General features: G+C 49.5%; 6 protein-coding genes across 6 annotated transcripts; 3 read left to right on the plus strand and 3 right to left on the minus strand.

Moving 5' to 3' along the window:
- Positions 1-218: 218 nt before the first annotated feature.
- On the plus strand, positions 219-2,465 carry Bathy10g01000 (predicted protein; the record flags this gene model as incomplete). Its single annotated transcript, XM_007510755.1, has 1 exon — positions 219-2,465. The coding sequence occupies one exon, from the start codon at positions 219-221 to the stop codon at positions 2,463-2,465; it is 2,247 nt and encodes a 748-aa protein (XP_007510817.1).
- A 73-nt stretch (positions 2,466-2,538) lies between these two features.
- Bathy10g01010 (predicted protein) lies at positions 2,539-3,471 on the minus strand (the record flags this gene model as incomplete). Its single annotated transcript, XM_007510377.1, has 1 exon — positions 2,539-3,471. The coding sequence occupies one exon, from the start codon at positions 3,469-3,471 to the stop codon at positions 2,539-2,541; it is 933 nt and encodes a 310-aa protein (XP_007510439.1).
- Positions 3,472-3,624: 153 nt separating this feature from the next.
- Bathy10g01020 (unknown protein) lies at positions 3,625-7,599 on the minus strand (the record flags this gene model as incomplete). The annotated part of the gene is made up of 1 exon (XM_007510591.1): positions 3,625-7,599. The coding sequence occupies one exon, from the start codon at positions 7,597-7,599 to the stop codon at positions 3,625-3,627; it is 3,975 nt and encodes a 1,324-aa protein (XP_007510653.1).
- Positions 7,600-8,107: 508 nt separating this feature from the next.
- On the plus strand, positions 8,108-10,573 carry Bathy10g01030 (DNA repair and recombination protein RAD54; the record flags this gene model as incomplete). The annotated part of the gene is made up of 1 exon (XM_007510396.1): positions 8,108-10,573. One exon carries the CDS (start codon positions 8,108-8,110, stop codon positions 10,571-10,573), a length of 2,466 nt encoding a protein of 821 aa, XP_007510458.1.
- A 101-nt stretch (positions 10,574-10,674) lies between these two features.
- Bathy10g01040 (predicted protein) lies at positions 10,675-12,050 on the minus strand (the record flags this gene model as incomplete). The annotated part of the gene is made up of 2 exons (XM_007510713.1): positions 10,675-11,593; positions 11,815-12,050. 2 exons carry the CDS (start codon positions 12,048-12,050, stop codon positions 10,675-10,677), a joined length of 1,155 nt encoding a protein of 384 aa, XP_007510775.1.
- A 90-nt stretch (positions 12,051-12,140) lies between these two features.
- Bathy10g01050 (unnamed protein product) lies at positions 12,141-15,474 on the plus strand (the record flags this gene model as incomplete). Its single annotated transcript, XM_007510573.1, has 2 exons — positions 12,141-14,495; positions 14,560-15,474. The coding sequence occupies 2 exons, from the start codon at positions 12,141-12,143 to the stop codon at positions 15,472-15,474; spliced, it is 3,270 nt and encodes a 1,089-aa protein (XP_007510635.1).
- Between the last annotated feature and the right edge of the window lie 24 nt (positions 15,475-15,498).

Below are 15,498 nucleotides of genomic sequence, written 5' to 3' on the forward strand. Positions count from 1 at the left end.
TCTCGTGTGCTCTCTCTCCTCAAACAAAAGAAAGTCGTCTCTTGTTGTGAATACTATAATAAACAAAAAGAGATTTATTTTCACTCGACCGCTATTGTAACGCGTTTTATCGAGTGTGTTCTCACCACTCTCTCTCTCTCTGCTGCTCTCTTTTTCTTTCTCTCGGGTGAGTAGTACAGAAAGCGCTCTGGAAAGATTACGCGATGATGATGATGATGATGTCGAGAACGATTTATCCCGTGAAACTTCAACAGAAAGTTGGATTCTCGAAGAACACGGATAAGACGAGAATTCTACGCAGAGGAGGAGGAAGAAGAAGACCACGTTTTAAAAGCGAAGAAGGAGAAAAAGTACGAGGAGAACGACGCGTTTTACTTCTTCGAACGACGACGACGACGACGAGCAATAGCAATAGCAGTATTAAAGATGGTGCTTTCAAAGAAGAAGATAAAGAGGAGGAGGAAAAACCACTCTTGAGCGGTACGGCGATTAAAAGGATCGCGGGTGAAGACGTCGATGTAAGCACAGAACAGAAAAAGCTTTCGAGAGCAAAAGCGAGAAAGAGAACGAAAGAGACGGTGGAGTTTGACGCGAATTTTTGTAACGTGGTGACTCGATACGACCCCGAGGCGATTCGGCGAGAAGCGTTAAGACGACCGGCAAAGTTGGCGAAACGAGTGTTGTTTTTGACGCAAAAGTTTTCAAAGTTGAACGGGAAGAGGAAAGAGTTGGAAAGAATCGATCGGTCAACGGCCGAAAAGAGCGCGGATGGGGTGACGAACGATAGATTATGGGCGAAAGAGGTGAAGACGACGTTGACGAGCTTGGGACCGCTGTTCGTGAAGCTCGGGCAGAATTTAGCGAATAGGCCGGATTTAGTGCCGGAAGACGTTATGGAGGAGTTGACGACTTTACAAGATAAAGTTCCAGCGTTTCCCACGTCCGAAGCGAGGGAGATAATGGAATCGCAGTGGGGGGAGAAAATTGACGACGTGTTTGAGACGTTTACGAAAGAGCCAGTCGCCGCGGCAAGCATCGGACAGGTGTATCGAGGGACGCTGAAAAAAGATAAACGGGACGTGGCGATAAAAGTTTTGAGACCAAACACGAGAGACTCGGTGATTTTAGATTTGTTCGTGTTGAGAGCGGCGGCGAAGCAATTGTTTGACAACTTCTGTTTGGAAAACGTCGGGTGCCCTGCGACGCTTTTAGTCGACGAGTTCGCGGAGAAATTATTGGAAGAGCTCGATTTCATCCAAGAAGGGAGAAACTTGAGAGATTTTCGGAACAATTTTGCGGACGATCCGTCCGTACACATACCAGCGGTCGTTCCAGAACTCTCCGGTCCGAAAGTTTTAGTCATGGATTGGCAAGAAGGTGTTCGGTGCACCGCGCCGAACGCGTTTGGCAGCGACGAGGCGAAACGCATTTTTCTCCAAAACGGCGTCGAAAGCGGCTTGAGACAACTGTTAGATTTTGGTTTGTTTCACGGCGATCCGCACCCGGGAAATGTGTTAGCCTTGAGAGACGGTGATATTGCCTACGTCGATTTCGGTAACGTCGCGGAGATTTCGAGATCCAACCAAGAATCGTTGATTGATGCCGTCGTGCACACGATGAATCGAGATTACATGCAACTCTCGGAGACGTTGCAAACGCTCGGCTTTTTAGATAAGAACAAAGCGGACATCGCGGATGTCGCGTTGGGGTTGCAAGAGGTTTGGGGTGAAGACGCGTTGGAACAGTTAGCGGGCACGAACGGATTTTCCTTTCGGGGGTTGACGAAAGAGTTCAACAAGTTATTGTTCAAGTACCCGATTCGAGTTCCCGAAAGGTTTTCCTTGGTCATTCGATCGTTGTTGACGCAAGAATCGATTTGCTTGACGTTAGACCCGGAATTTAACTTTTTAGATGCCGCGTTTCCATACGTCGCCAGACGTCTTTTGACCGACCCAGACCCGGCGCTGCGTTTACGATTGCTCAAAGTTATCATCGTCGATGGTCGATTCGAGTGGGAACGGTTGACCGCCATGATTGAGTTGGCGCAAGTCGGCGCGAAAGGCGGCGTTAAGTTGCCCATGTTTAGCATGGCCGCAGACGCGGCAATCATGCTGACGAAAGATAAAACGTTGCGCACGGAACTGGCAAAAGGATTGCGCTCGGTGCCGGTGACTGAACACATCAAACGCTCGTTTGATTTCGGACAAGTGATTATTAAGTTAGTCATTGCCCAAATCGCGGGCAAAGCCTTTCGAGGATTTACGTTTGCGTTTGGCGGTTTATTCGGCATGCCAAAAATTTTGTTCAAGTTTGCTTTTGGGAAAAGGAAAAAGTTACGCACGGTTATGGGATGCTCGCTCACCGAACCCGAGGAAGGTTTTTCGAGCTTTGGCGATTGGGTTGAGTTTGAACGCTCGCAAGGGAGCGGCGACGATAGCGCCTCTTCTGCCGCCGCCGCCGCTTAAATGAAAATGAATAAATTGTTGTTGTATTACTAAATATAAAATCGCGCTAAATACTTGTTCTATATATCATGAATCACACATAAAACCCAAACTCCTCCACGTCCAAGCCAAAATTACCGACCTGCGCCTCTTCTCCTCTTAAAATCATCAAGCCTAACTCGGTCACTTCCTTCACGTTTATCGGGCCGCGTTCGATCGGTCTTCCCATTCTCTCGCCTTTCTTGAAGCACTTCTCGAACGGAAACAATTTCACCTCCCAATCGTCCGCGCTCTTCACCGTAAAAGCGCTCTTAAAGTTCGTCCCGAAGTTCCTCGAACACTCCGCATCTTTCGCTAACAGCAAAAACTGCTTCTTCTCGTCTCTTTCTTTCATCGCCGCTTTACATTTTACGTACACGCCTTTATACGCGCTCGCGTCGGAATTCGGCAACGCTCTTCTAACCGAAGCGAACCCGCCGTTATTTTCTAACCGAACGGTACCTGCAAATCTGCTAAACCCAGGCGAATTCGGCGACGGTGGCATCATCGCGGAATTCGAGACGCCTCCCATGACCCCGTCGTTCACCACTCGCCACATGTTCGCCTTCGTCGCCGAGTCCATAGTGTCTATCGAAAACAACTCTTCATACGTTTCGTTCTTGCCTTCGTTTAAAACGACCATTTCTTCGGAAGAAGCAGACGCAGAACGCCAACCACCGAACGTCTTCCCGAAAATCTCCGACAAGTACGTTGGATTGTTCCCTAAGAAGTATCCAATGCCGACCGCGAGTGTCAGCGAAAGCGTCGTCCCGATGCTTTTCCGGATGATTTCTTTCCCCGGTAAAGGTGTAGAGGACGGGACGGATATCTGCTGCTTTTGATTCGCTTTCCTCGACGACTCCGACGACGACGGTTTTAAAGACTTTTGACGACTCTTTTTAGTACTCGCGTTGTTATTCTTCTCCTTGGTGTTGTTGTTGTTCACGGCAGAAGCAGCGCGAGTTGTTGTCGTTAAAAACGAAGGCATGTTTAGGAGAGACGAGTGACGTCTCCGAGGAGTGATTTCGAGTGAAAAACGAGCGGATGATGTTAATGCAGTTTAAGATTGGCTCAATGCTATATATTAGATTACATTCGTTACTTTATTTCGACGCTACTATGGTTATTATTGTTCGTGTTATTATTTAGCGGCTTCGTAGTCGGCTAAGATGGAGTCGACGTCGTCTTCGCCTCCGATGTTGTCCAAGACCGAGTCGTCTTTGGCGGCAACCGCCGTCGCGCTCGAGTCGTCCTCTTCGTCCTCTTTCTCGGCTTTGGAAGGTTTGATGTCGTCGCCCCACGGGTCTTTCTTTGCTTTCTTGGAAGATTTCTTGGACTTTTTGGAAGAGTTGTTGTCGTCATCGTCGTCGTCGTCGTTGCTCAAGCCTCCCATGATGATGTCCATGTCAGAGAGTTTCTTCGGCTTTTTCTCCTTCTTGGCCGGTTTCTCCTCGACGACTTCACCAGTCGGAACGGCGGCTTCCACGACGGGTTCTTCGGTTGTTGGAGCTACGACGGCGGCAGTGGCACTCGATGGAACGGCGATATCGGCTGGCTGAGTAGTCATTACTGGCTGACCGGTCGCAGGATCGATAAAGGTTGCGACAGGTTGAGGTACTTGCTGCGGCGCCGGTTGTTGTTGCTGCGGTATGGCAGCAGCCGCGACCGGGTCGACGTCAGTAGCCGCCGCTTCTGGTACCGCGGACACAGACGAAGACGTCAAGTCTGCACCGTTACCACCGAGCAACATCGCCTTGACCTTTTCCGCCGCGCTTTGTACGTCCGTCGTTAACGAAGAAGTAGAAGCGCTTGGTTGCGTTTCCATTTGCTGCATAGCTTGGAAATCCGCATCCATGTCCTTCGTCGCCTCGTTCGTTTTCCAAGAGTCAAGTTTTTCCTTCAGTTGCTGCTCAGCCGTCAACACTTGTTTCTGCGCAGCCGCTTTCTTCTCTTCGATAGACTGAGCGACAACTTGCGCGACTTCCTTTCTCAACGCCTCCAAATCAGGCTCTTGGTCCGCGCCGCCGGTGTCTCGTCTGGTGGATAAAATATCGGCGTCATCATTAAGAGAAAGATCATCAAGATTCTCGGGCATATCATCGTCGCCACGAGCCGAGGAAGCGCGCGCGTAAGCTGAAGATGACGATCGAGAAGGTTGATCCTTTTCCTTCATCTTGCTTTCAAACAAAGCCTCCATGCGTTCGATGGCGTCCTCCGCGCGGTCCTTTTCCGTGTGACCGGCAATCTCTTGCGGTTGCTGCTGCACGACAGGTTGCGGCGCAGTCACGACTGGTCGACCGAATTGGTCGTACAAGACTGGCTGTGGTTGATAACCGTACGGTTGTTGCATCATGGGAACGCCCATTTGCGGTTGCATCTGTTGGTTTCCGTTGAGCTGGCCGAACGTGTTCGCGTACAACTTGTTTTCGATACCCGCGACAGCCTTTTGCACCCGCTTCTCGATACGACTCGCCTTCTTTCCCTTTCGAAACGGCGCTAAGTTATCTTCCTCGTCATCATCGTCGTCGTTGTTCAAACCCATCTTATCGAATTTCTCCGCGATGATTTGCTCGAGTTTTTCTTCCATCTTTGTATCCTTTTCTCTCTTGGCGATGTCTTCGATGCCCAACTTCTTCAGCGTTCTCTCGACAATTTGGTTCATCTCGAGCTGCGTCGGTTCCAAGTACGGTTTATCTTCGACGATATCGGGATCCATCAGACTTAACTTTTGCTTAATCATCTCGCCCATTCGAGCGTCGTCTTCACGTCGCTGCTTCTCGGCGATGGCGTCCTCGACACCCAAGTCGCGCATTTTCTGGTTCAGTTTATCCTCCGTGCTCATTGGTTCACCTAAAGACTGCCTCGCGTTGTCGCTTCTTCGATAATCGCGTTCTTCGTCGTATTCGTCGCGTCGTCGGTCGTCTCTTCTTCGTCTCCGATCTCTTTCGTCGTATTCGTAATCGTCCTCGTCCTCGTCGTCGTATCTTCTTCGCGAAGACCTTCTCTCTTTGTTGTTTTCCTCTTCTTTATCGTTTAAAATACGAGCGATAGATTCGGTTAATCGATCCATCGGCGATAACGAGCGTTCGATGGCTTTTGGCCCAGCCCGGGCGGCGTTGGCCGCGTTGTCGAGTTTCCCGACAAACGCGTCCACGACGTTCCCGACCGCACTCGCCGAAGCTTCTTCCAACTTCTCTTCGAGATCTTCTTGAGAAACGCCCAAGGCTTGCTGACTGCTACCGCTGCTCCTTCGTCTGGAAGACTTTTGCTTTGGAATGATGATTTTCGGTTGAAAGTTAATCGGTTGCTGCTGTTGCGGTTGATAATACTGCTGTTCTTGTTGTTGTTGCTGCTGTTGCTGCTGCTGTATTTGTTGTTGCTGCAACTGTTGTTGTTGCACTTCAATTTGCTGCTGCTGTTGCTGTTGTTCATCTGCATCGGCGGCAACTTCTCGCTGCGACTGCTCAACAGTTTGTTGTTCAGCTGGCGCCGGATCTTCTTCCGATTCACCAGTTTCCGCTTGCTCGTTTTCAGTAGTATCACCATCATCGTCCGGTACGACTATATCCTCTTCATCGTCAACGTGGCCTCTCGCGCGATCTTCTTCTTCTTCTTCTTCTTCTTCCTGAGAAGAAGAAGAAATTCGACCGGATGGATCGTCGACGTCGAGGTTGACGTCTTCATCTGGCAACGCATCCATGCTCGATAAATCCGGTCCAGAAGACGCGGTAGACGTTTCCTCCGTCGTCGTCGCTGTACTGCTAGAATCAACAACCATCGGCGGTCGCGGTGGCACGACACCGTTAGAGAACGAAGAGGAGGTGATGATGGGCGCCTGGGGCGTTGGGAAAGTTGTTGAAGAAGACGCGATTGTCGTCGTCGTCGGTTGTTCCTGCTGTTGCGGCACGAACATCGTCGGCGTCGGCTGTTGAGCCGTGGTCGCAGTCTCCGCCGCCGCTAACGTTCCCGAACTTGGCGTCGCCGCGCCGTCGTCCAAACTCAAACCAATATCTTGCGATAACGCGTCTTCGGTATCGTTCGGCGCATCGTCGACGAGTAAAGAACTCGCATCTTGACCTTCCCTCGCTAAGATATCCGCCGCCGAGAGCGTCGTAGAGCTCGGGACTTTCGATAACATATCCGTAGAATCGTACGGTTTCGGTTTTTCCGAAACAGAAGAAGTTTGCGTTTCTTCCTCCTCCTTCTTCTTCGAAGGCGATTCAGACGAGTCTTTGTCGTCGTCGTTATTGTTCTTCTTCTTCTTCTCCTTCTTCTCCTCCTTCGTCGGTTTCTTTTCGACAACTTTCGGCTTCGGTTTCTCCACTTTCTTCTTCTTCGGCGGGTTCTTCAACAACGAATCGAAGCCGATATCGTCTTCCAATTTGTTACTTTTGTTCCCGCCGAGCGACGCCGTCTCGCCCTTTTCAGCGGGAGGATTGGATTTCTTCTTCTTCTTTTTCTTATCGTCGTTCGACCCCCCGAGCCTTGGTAAAACAGAAGACGAGGACGAGGAGGAAGACGCGCCGTCGCCGCTTCTCATCCGTTCGTTTTCTTCTTCTTCTTCATCTTCGTCTAGAGGAAAAGCGCTTTTGTGAGAGTGGTGCTTTTTCCAGTCAAATCTCGGCATCATCTTTTCCAAAAACCAGGAGGATCGATCGTCGTCCTCCTCCTCCTTTTTGTTGTTGTTGTTGTTGTTCAAAAGCGAGGACGATGATGGTTTTTCGTCGTCGTATTCATCCTCCTCATCTTTACCACCCCCGCGTTGTTGTAAAGTTTTCGAAGGTGTAAATCCCAAAATTTCTCCCGAGTTGGAAGTCCTCCTCCGCGGCCCCAACGAAGATGATGATGCCGACGCCGCAGAAGCACCGTCGTCGTTCACGAGCAAAGTTCTTTCGCTCGTCTTTTGGACGACCGCGAGCGAGGCCACGGCGGCGACAGAAAGCATCGCCACGCGCGTCGCGATGGTGTTTCTGTTTCCGCTCGCATTGTTGCTTCCGCGTCTTTGCGATGAGAACTCTCTCCTCGGGACAAAGTTCCATTCTGACGAGAGGTGTCGTTGCCGCTCCACATCGTCCTCGTCCTCATCTTCCACCGTGCCGTACGTCCCGCGCATCATCGTCGACTCGTGTAGTTAAATCGACCAAGCCGCGCGAAAAAGAATATATATGTGTGCGCGCGCTAAACTCTGCTCCTTCGTTCTTGTGCGCTCTTTCTTGTTTATGAGAGCAGAAATGTCCGCGATATGCAATGAGGCCAGAGCAGCGAGCGCACTAACGGGGGAGCGTCTTGGTCTCAGAATTTTGTAAACCCTAAATATTTTTTCTTTTTTGTCTCTCTCTCACTCAAAAACTCTTTTTTCTCTTTTTCTTCTTCGTTTCTCTCTTTCGTTTCAAATCAACGCACTGCGTGCTGGAAATATGCATAATTAATGTGAGCACCTTTTTTTTTCAAGTTTTTTTATATCTTCTCTGTTGTTTTGTTTTCTCTCGACATGTGTAGAAACCTTTGTCCTCACAAAATTAGTTTGTTTTCTCTCCTTCTTTGTCTCTTCTTCTTCGCGTTTGTGCTCTCTGCTGGTTTTTGAAAGAGACGCGAGAGGGAAAGAAGTCTCTGAGAGAGAGTATATGGGGGGATTCATCTCGCCTTTTGGGAACAATACTACGAATACGAATAACAACAATGACGTGCAAAATGGCGAACGACAAAACCAATCTCATCATCATCATCTTTTCAAAAAAGCGACGACGATTCAGACGTTAACGACGACGCAGGAGGACAACAACAACAGTAAAAAGAAACAACAACACAGGTACTGGCGATGCTTATTCGCCAAGCGGAAAGCAACCGCGGTAAAACGCAAAACGTTAAAGTTTGAAGACGGCGCTTTACGAGTAGACGTGGAAACGAACGATTCCGTCCTGTATAACGAAAAAGGCGAGAAGAAAGCGAAAGGGAAACCGGGGACGATCGTGGAAGGCACGGAGTGTTCGCTGCAACAATACGAGATTGAAATCGACAACGAGATTGAAGAGAAGGAGTTTGCGAGTGGGATGGCGTTTGCAAACATCGACGTCGGCGTTCTTGAAAAAGATGACAAGGAGGACGTCGACGACGCGACGACGAAGAAGAAGCGGAAAACGACGACTGCGTTCAGTAACACGAAAACGTTTATGGCGGCGAATAATACTAAACGCGTCGTGACCGCGAATATGCTTAAGCCGGTGTATTCAATCGATGCACCAAACGCGTGCGTGTTGTACGACGGTCAGAAACCAAACACCATCGGTCCTATACCGCTCGTCCTCGATCCTTCCATAGCGCGGTTCCTTCGCCCGCACCAAAAGAGAGGCGTCAAGTTCATGCTTGAAAGTTGCTTGAACATCACTTCGGAAACGAGGAGTGGATGTTTGTTATCCCACGACGTCGGTTTGGGAAAGACTTTGCAAGTCATCGCGTTGATTTGGACGATGCTAAGACAATCACCGAGACCGAGTTACGACGTTCATAGGGACATTCGGTGTTCGATAACGAAAGCGATTATCGCGGTACCGGCGACGTTGGTCGGTAACTGGAAGAACGAGTTTAAAAAGTGGTTGGATTTAAAAATCGAAATCGAAGCGATTGATGGGAGCAACACCTCGGACGCGGCGAAGAAGCAGTTGTTAAAGGAATGGGCGCTGGAAAACCAAAAGCGAAGGCTGGTGTTAGTTTGCTCGTACGAAACCTTACGCGCGAACGCGCACTTGTTGGAAAACAAAGCGCAGTTGTTGGTGTGCGACGAAGCGCACAGACTGAAAGCGAAAGACGGGTCAAAGACGCTCGACGGATTAAAGAAACTGAACTGTAAAATGCGCGTTTTGCTTTCGGGAACGGCCGTGCAAAACAATCTCGCCGAGTTCTACTCGTTGATGGATTTTGCCAATCCGGGCGTTTTGAACGATTACCAGACGTTTAGGAAAGTGTACCAGTTACCCGCCGAACGCGCGAACGATACGAAAGCGACCGAGGAAGAGAAAATGATTGGTAAAGCGAGAGCGAAGGCTATTTTCGAAAAAACGGCTATTTTTATCGATCGATGCGCCAAATCAGACGTTCACATCGACGGCTTACCGCCAAAGACAGAGTATTGTTTGTTCTTATCCCTGACTGAAGCGCAACAGAAAAGTTACAAGGCGGTGTGCGATCAAGTGATCATGAAACGTGTGGACAATCCTCTGGTAGCGTGCGGTGTTTTGCAGAAAGTATGCAACGGCATCGGTATGTTATCTTCGTCGTCTTCGTCGTCATCGAACGAACTGCAACTCGCCATCCAGGAAGCGAATAAAGTAACTACCACCACGGACCCGTTGGAAACGAGCGTAAAACTGCGCGTGTTGAAGAAAATCGTCGATTTGTCGCAAAAAATGAACGACCGCGTTGTCGTCGTGTCAGGATGGACGTCCACGCTGGACATCATCGAAAAAGCGCTTTCATCCACCTCGCCAGGATTACGATTCACTCGATTAGACGGCACGACGCCGTCACATAAACGCACGCAACTCGTGACTACGTTCAATAACGGTCACGGAGGATCCGTCTTCTTGCTCTCGAGGAAAGCCGGAGGCGTAGGATTAAACTTAATCGGCGCCAATCGACTCGTCCTTTTCGATTGTGACTGGAATCCAGCGAACGATTTACAAGCGACCGCGCGAATCCATCGCGACGGACAAATGAAGAACACGTTCATTTACCGTTTATTATCAGCGTTCACGTTGGAAGAGAAAATATTCCAACGCCAGTGTCAAAAAGGCGCGTTGGCGCGATCTATGGGTTTCGCGTGCGTCGAAAACGCCACGAACAATAAGGATGACGACGATGAAGACAACGACCCGAAGACATTCTCTTCAGACGAGTTGAGAAAGCTGTTTAAGTTTGAATACGCGCGTAAAACTGCCATGAAAGAACCGTGCGAGATGGCAAAAGTGGAGAGTTGCCAGTCGTGGATGAACGATTGTCGGTTTTCTGGGACGTTGAACGACGACGTTTTGAAACAGATGGACGAGGAAGCTTCGGGAAACGAGGACGTGCGATTCTACGCGAAGCTTTCGTAATCAGTCATATGATGATGTACTTTAGTAGATTTAGTAAATAGCGACTGAGAGAGAGAGAGAGAGAGAGACACGATAGCTGAAATATGCACGCAAATATACTTTTAGGACTTCAAAAACTTCACCATCTCGTTCGCAATCCTCTCCACCGCCTCTCGGTCGCCGATGCGCACGCCACTCAATCGATTCATCATCGGGTTCATTTTCGCGTATTTATCTAAATCTAAATATACCGGCGATAAATGGTCACCGGGAATCTCCACGCTATTCGTTCTCACTCCGCCATCCGCCAAAGCCTCTCGCAAACTCGAGCACTGATCTAGCTCGTCGTTAGTAAACGACAACAACGTGACTTTATCGGATTTAAACTTTCCGTTTGCTACGCCGTCTAACGTCTCCACCGCGTTCGGCGAAAATTCCAATCCCGCCGCCTTCGCAGCCACCTCCGCGAATGGTACCAACCGATCGAAAATGGCGTCGAATTGCGAACTCGCCGCTTCGCCACCGCCACCTTCGCGTTTGCTCAACAACTCTTTCGCGAATTTTTCTAAAATCTTCACCGAGTCCGTCGCCGACGCGTTGTTAAACGCGACGAGAAAGTGTTGTTTACTACCACTACGACTATTACTATCACTATTATCGTTCGATTCTTCGTCGTAAAAACTCGCCACGGCGTGAAGTTTAGCGCCCAAACTATGCCCTACGTAAAACACCGGCAGCACATTCTCCCCCGCGTCCAACCCATTCCTTTCCTGCACCACTCGATTCGCCCTCTCGAACGCACGTCGTGTCTTCTTCGCCATTTCACCGTGCTTCGTCCCTAACTCGTACGGCGTCGCGATAATCGTCACCCCGGTGCGTTCGCTCACCGCGCTCAGAAACGCGTCGTAACACACCTGCGGATATTGCCCTAACACCGCGCCGCCGAGGAAATGTACAAAACCCCAGGTTATGGACGACGACTTCGGTTCGTACACAAATGCCGTTTGGTCGCCGAATACATCTTGCCAGTTATTTTGAGGACTTTGTTTTTATCATCGATGTCGATGTTTCGTTGTTGTTGTTGTTGTTGTTCACACAGAGAGAAAGAGAGAAAGAACCGTCAGCACATCAGAGAGATACAAAACGCACACACAAACACACACACACAGACAGACAGAGCGTGATTAAAAGAGCGAGCAAAAAGCGCGTTTTATGCTCCCATCGAAGACAACAACAAAAGCGCGAGAACATTATTTCAGTACCTCGTTTGCGCGACCAAGGCAACTTCTTGCAACTTCGAGCGCAATTCGATGGCGGAGTTTAGCGAGGACAACGGTGTTTTATTCTCATCTCCTTGTTCTTCTTCTTCATCGTCACCAAACGATGCGCGAGGAGGATTTCGATGACATCCCTTCCTCGTCTTCAATGTAGGAGCAGCGGTGGCGCGAAACGGGAGCGATATCCTCCGATGATGATGGTGTAAACAGAGCGCGTTCATCATCGTCCTTTTGAGCACAAGAAGTGACGAACATTTCCCCAAACTTTGACGCACACTACGCGCATAATACACGCGCTGCGTCTCGAACAAATGCCGCTCTCGTTCACGCGGAACGATTTAGGCGACTCGAACTTTTCCGGGTGCGAAGTTGCCGACATTAAAAACGGCGACATAAAAACCGCGTTGGAGAAAGCGACGCGCATCGGATTCGATTTCATCGCGTGTTCGTTGGATGGAGACGACGCGTTTTACCGCAGAAACCGAAGACGGAGGAGGAGGAGTGGAGAAGCGTCTCGTTCTTCTTCGGAAGAGGACGACGGTGATTTTATTCAAAGACCGTGTGATTTTCAACTCACGGCGGAGAGTTGGTCGAGTCGAGTCGTCGCGGTGTCTGCGTTCGGATGCCCCGGCGATTATTACGAGCATTTCAAAGGCGGAAAGAATAAGAAACACGGAACGTGCGAGACTATGTGTCGCAAACTCGAGGAGGATTTGAGTTACGCGTCGCATTTGAATTTACACGCGGTTATTATTCGGACGTATAGGCCGAGGTTCGACGACGATGTGAGAAGCGCTTTCGAGACGTTTGACGAAGCGGTGTCCTCGCGAGAGGAGAACGATATTGAAAAGGTACGAGGAGACATGAATAGTTTTCGAGAGCACGCTTTAATGAAATGCGCGAGAGTGGTGAACGCGCACTTTGAAGATTCGATGGTGAATTCGACGAGAGTGTGGTTGGAATTTGATTCGGTCGATGACGATTCGTACGCGATTTGGCAAAAGTTTCGAGCGGCGTGTCACGGACACGAAAATTTAGGTATTTGCATACGAAACGCGGGGGTTTACGAGCCTGTGTTAGAGAAATCATCCGCGGCGAACCATTTAAACGGTTTGGATTTCGAAAGCGCAAGACGTGATAAGGAACGGGACGTGGCAAACGTTACGGGTCTCCTCGGAAAGATGTGCGCATACGAGATGGTGCCTCGAGACGACGCCAGTTGGGATTACTCAAAATGGTTCGCGGAGCCGGTGAAATGTGTGTGTGTGGATACGTTTTGTTTTACGCCGAACAAACACCAGTATCCCGTGTTACCGAAAAAAATGCAAGAGTTTCTTTCGGAGTGTTTCAAGCGAGACATACAGGTTATTTTAGCGTCTGGTGATGAGTACGTGAAGAATCCAAACGTGGATAAAGATACTCCCCTCGAAGATATACAATTTCACGAAAGTACTCGCGGTACGCATACTACTCAGTCGTCTTTAGAGTGGAGCAACGAAGATCACCCCATGAAAGAATATTTCAGGTATATAGCGCACTTATTTGAAAACGTGCCACCCCTTTCTGAACAAGAAGTCATCGAACGCGATTACCGGGACAAAGTGCAAGCGCCTTTACAACCGTTGGCGGATAATTTAGAGAGCGCGACGTACGAAGTCTTCGAGAAGGACGATTCAAAATACGACGCTTACGAAGATGCCATCGAGTTAGCTTTGCTAGATATCAAAGATACCGTGAGTGATATCATTCGCGTTGCCGTCGTTGGTGCTGGCAGAGGACCACTCGTTAAAGCAACCATAAATGCCGCGGTAAAAGCCTCGGTCTCGAATCGATTGAAAGTTTACGTGGTGGAGAAAAATCCGAACGCGGTGCACACTTTACGCCACCGAGCTCAAAGCGAAAACTGGGCCGACGTGAATGCAGAAATTTTTCACAGCGATGGTCGCATATGGGAAGCGCCTGAGAAGTGCGACGTTCTCGTTTCGGAACTTTTAGGATCCTTCGGCGATAACGAACTCTCGCCGGAATGTTTAGATGGCGCGCAGCGGTGTTTGAAACCGGAAACAGGAATTTCCATACCGCAAGAGTATACGAGTTACCTCGCGCCAATGACGGGTGCTGCTGTCCATCAAGCGTGTTCATCGACTGTTTCTCGCGATTTAGACTTGAAGGCAAAAGAAACTCCGCACGTGGTGAAGTTGTACCGACACCATCTCCTGGACGAAGCGCGAGAGGTGTTCACCTTCAAGCATCCGAGACGAATATCATCGAAGGAAAATACAGGAAAAGCGTATTCTCGAAACGAGCGCCACGCTGTCATCGCGTTCACTTTGAAGGACAAGTGTGCCACTCTCCACGGCTTTGCTGGCTATTTCGACGCGCTCCTTTACAAGAGCTCGCGAGCAAAAAAATCCGTCAACTGTTCCATCCATCTCCCGACGCACACGAGAAACAAAGACACGAACGAACTCATGTTCAGTTGGTTCCCGATCTTCTTTCCGATCGATATGCCTATCGACATGAGGTCTAAAGATCCTCAATCCCCGAATGAAATCATTTTACGCGTGTGGAGGTGCGTCAGCTCGAGCGCGGTGTGGTACGAGTGGCAGTGCGAATGTGGCGGGCAATCCACGCGAGTGTTCAACGCCAAAGGCAGGAGCTCCAAGGTTGGACTTTATTAACTTCACATCTAGATAGCAGAGAGAATAGCAAAGAAAAATGTCCTCGCAGAAAGCATCCATCTTTAGTAGTAGTATCGCCACGATTAAAAGAACGAACACGTCTCGTCTCGCGTGCACGTCGTCCAAATCTTCTTCTTGCGATAATGCCAAACTTTCGCGCGCAAACTTCGTCCGCGTTTCCATTCCATCGATGCTCCTCCTCATTTCCCCTAACGCCGCGAACGCCGCGGAAGAGCTCATGAAACACAACGAACAGGCATCGACGTTTTACCAAGACTGGCCGAACGCGCAACCGTCGGATATCATAGCTTTTGTCACGCAAAAAGCAACGCGAGGCGATCCCAAATCAATCTTACACGCGATGGATTTATTCTGGTCGTTTTATCCCACGTACAACCTGGGAAAAGTAAAGCAAGAGATTTTACGAGACGTGGAAAGGGAGTGTAAACCAATTAAACTGATCGAGTTCGGGACGTTTTTAGGGTACTCGGCGATTGCCACCATGGACGAGAGCAGAGAGAATGGAACTTTAGAAGACCCGGAGTTTTTGTTGGTGTGCGTGGAAGCGGAGCCGTTACACGCGGAGGTTGCGGTGACGTTGTTAGAGTACGCCGGATTCGACGAGACGAAGGTGAAAGTCATCACCGGGAGCGCGAACGCGAGCGTACCGGAAGTGAAGAGGCTATTGAAAGGACAGGTTGCAGATCAGGTGTTTATGGATCACTGTAAACCGTGTCTGAAACCGGATTTGGTGAGTTTAGAGGAAGCTGGGATGATTCAAAAAGGCACCGTGGTTATCGCCGACAACGTCATATACCCGGGAGCTCCAGATTTTCTGGCGTATCTAGATGCGAACGGGTACACGACGGAGTTGAAAGAAGCACCGTTTGAATACGACCGAAGCGTGTGGGACAAATCGTGGACGAAAAAAGACGACGCGGTGAGCGTGAGCGTAAAGTTGTGATGATAATAATTATAGATTCAGTGG

The sequence above is a fragment of the Bathycoccus prasinos genome (assembly GCF_002220235.1).
Source record: "Bathycoccus prasinos genomic : Chromosome_10".
Classification (NCBI taxonomy): domain Eukaryota; kingdom Viridiplantae; phylum Chlorophyta; class Mamiellophyceae; order Mamiellales; family Bathycoccaceae; genus Bathycoccus; species Bathycoccus prasinos.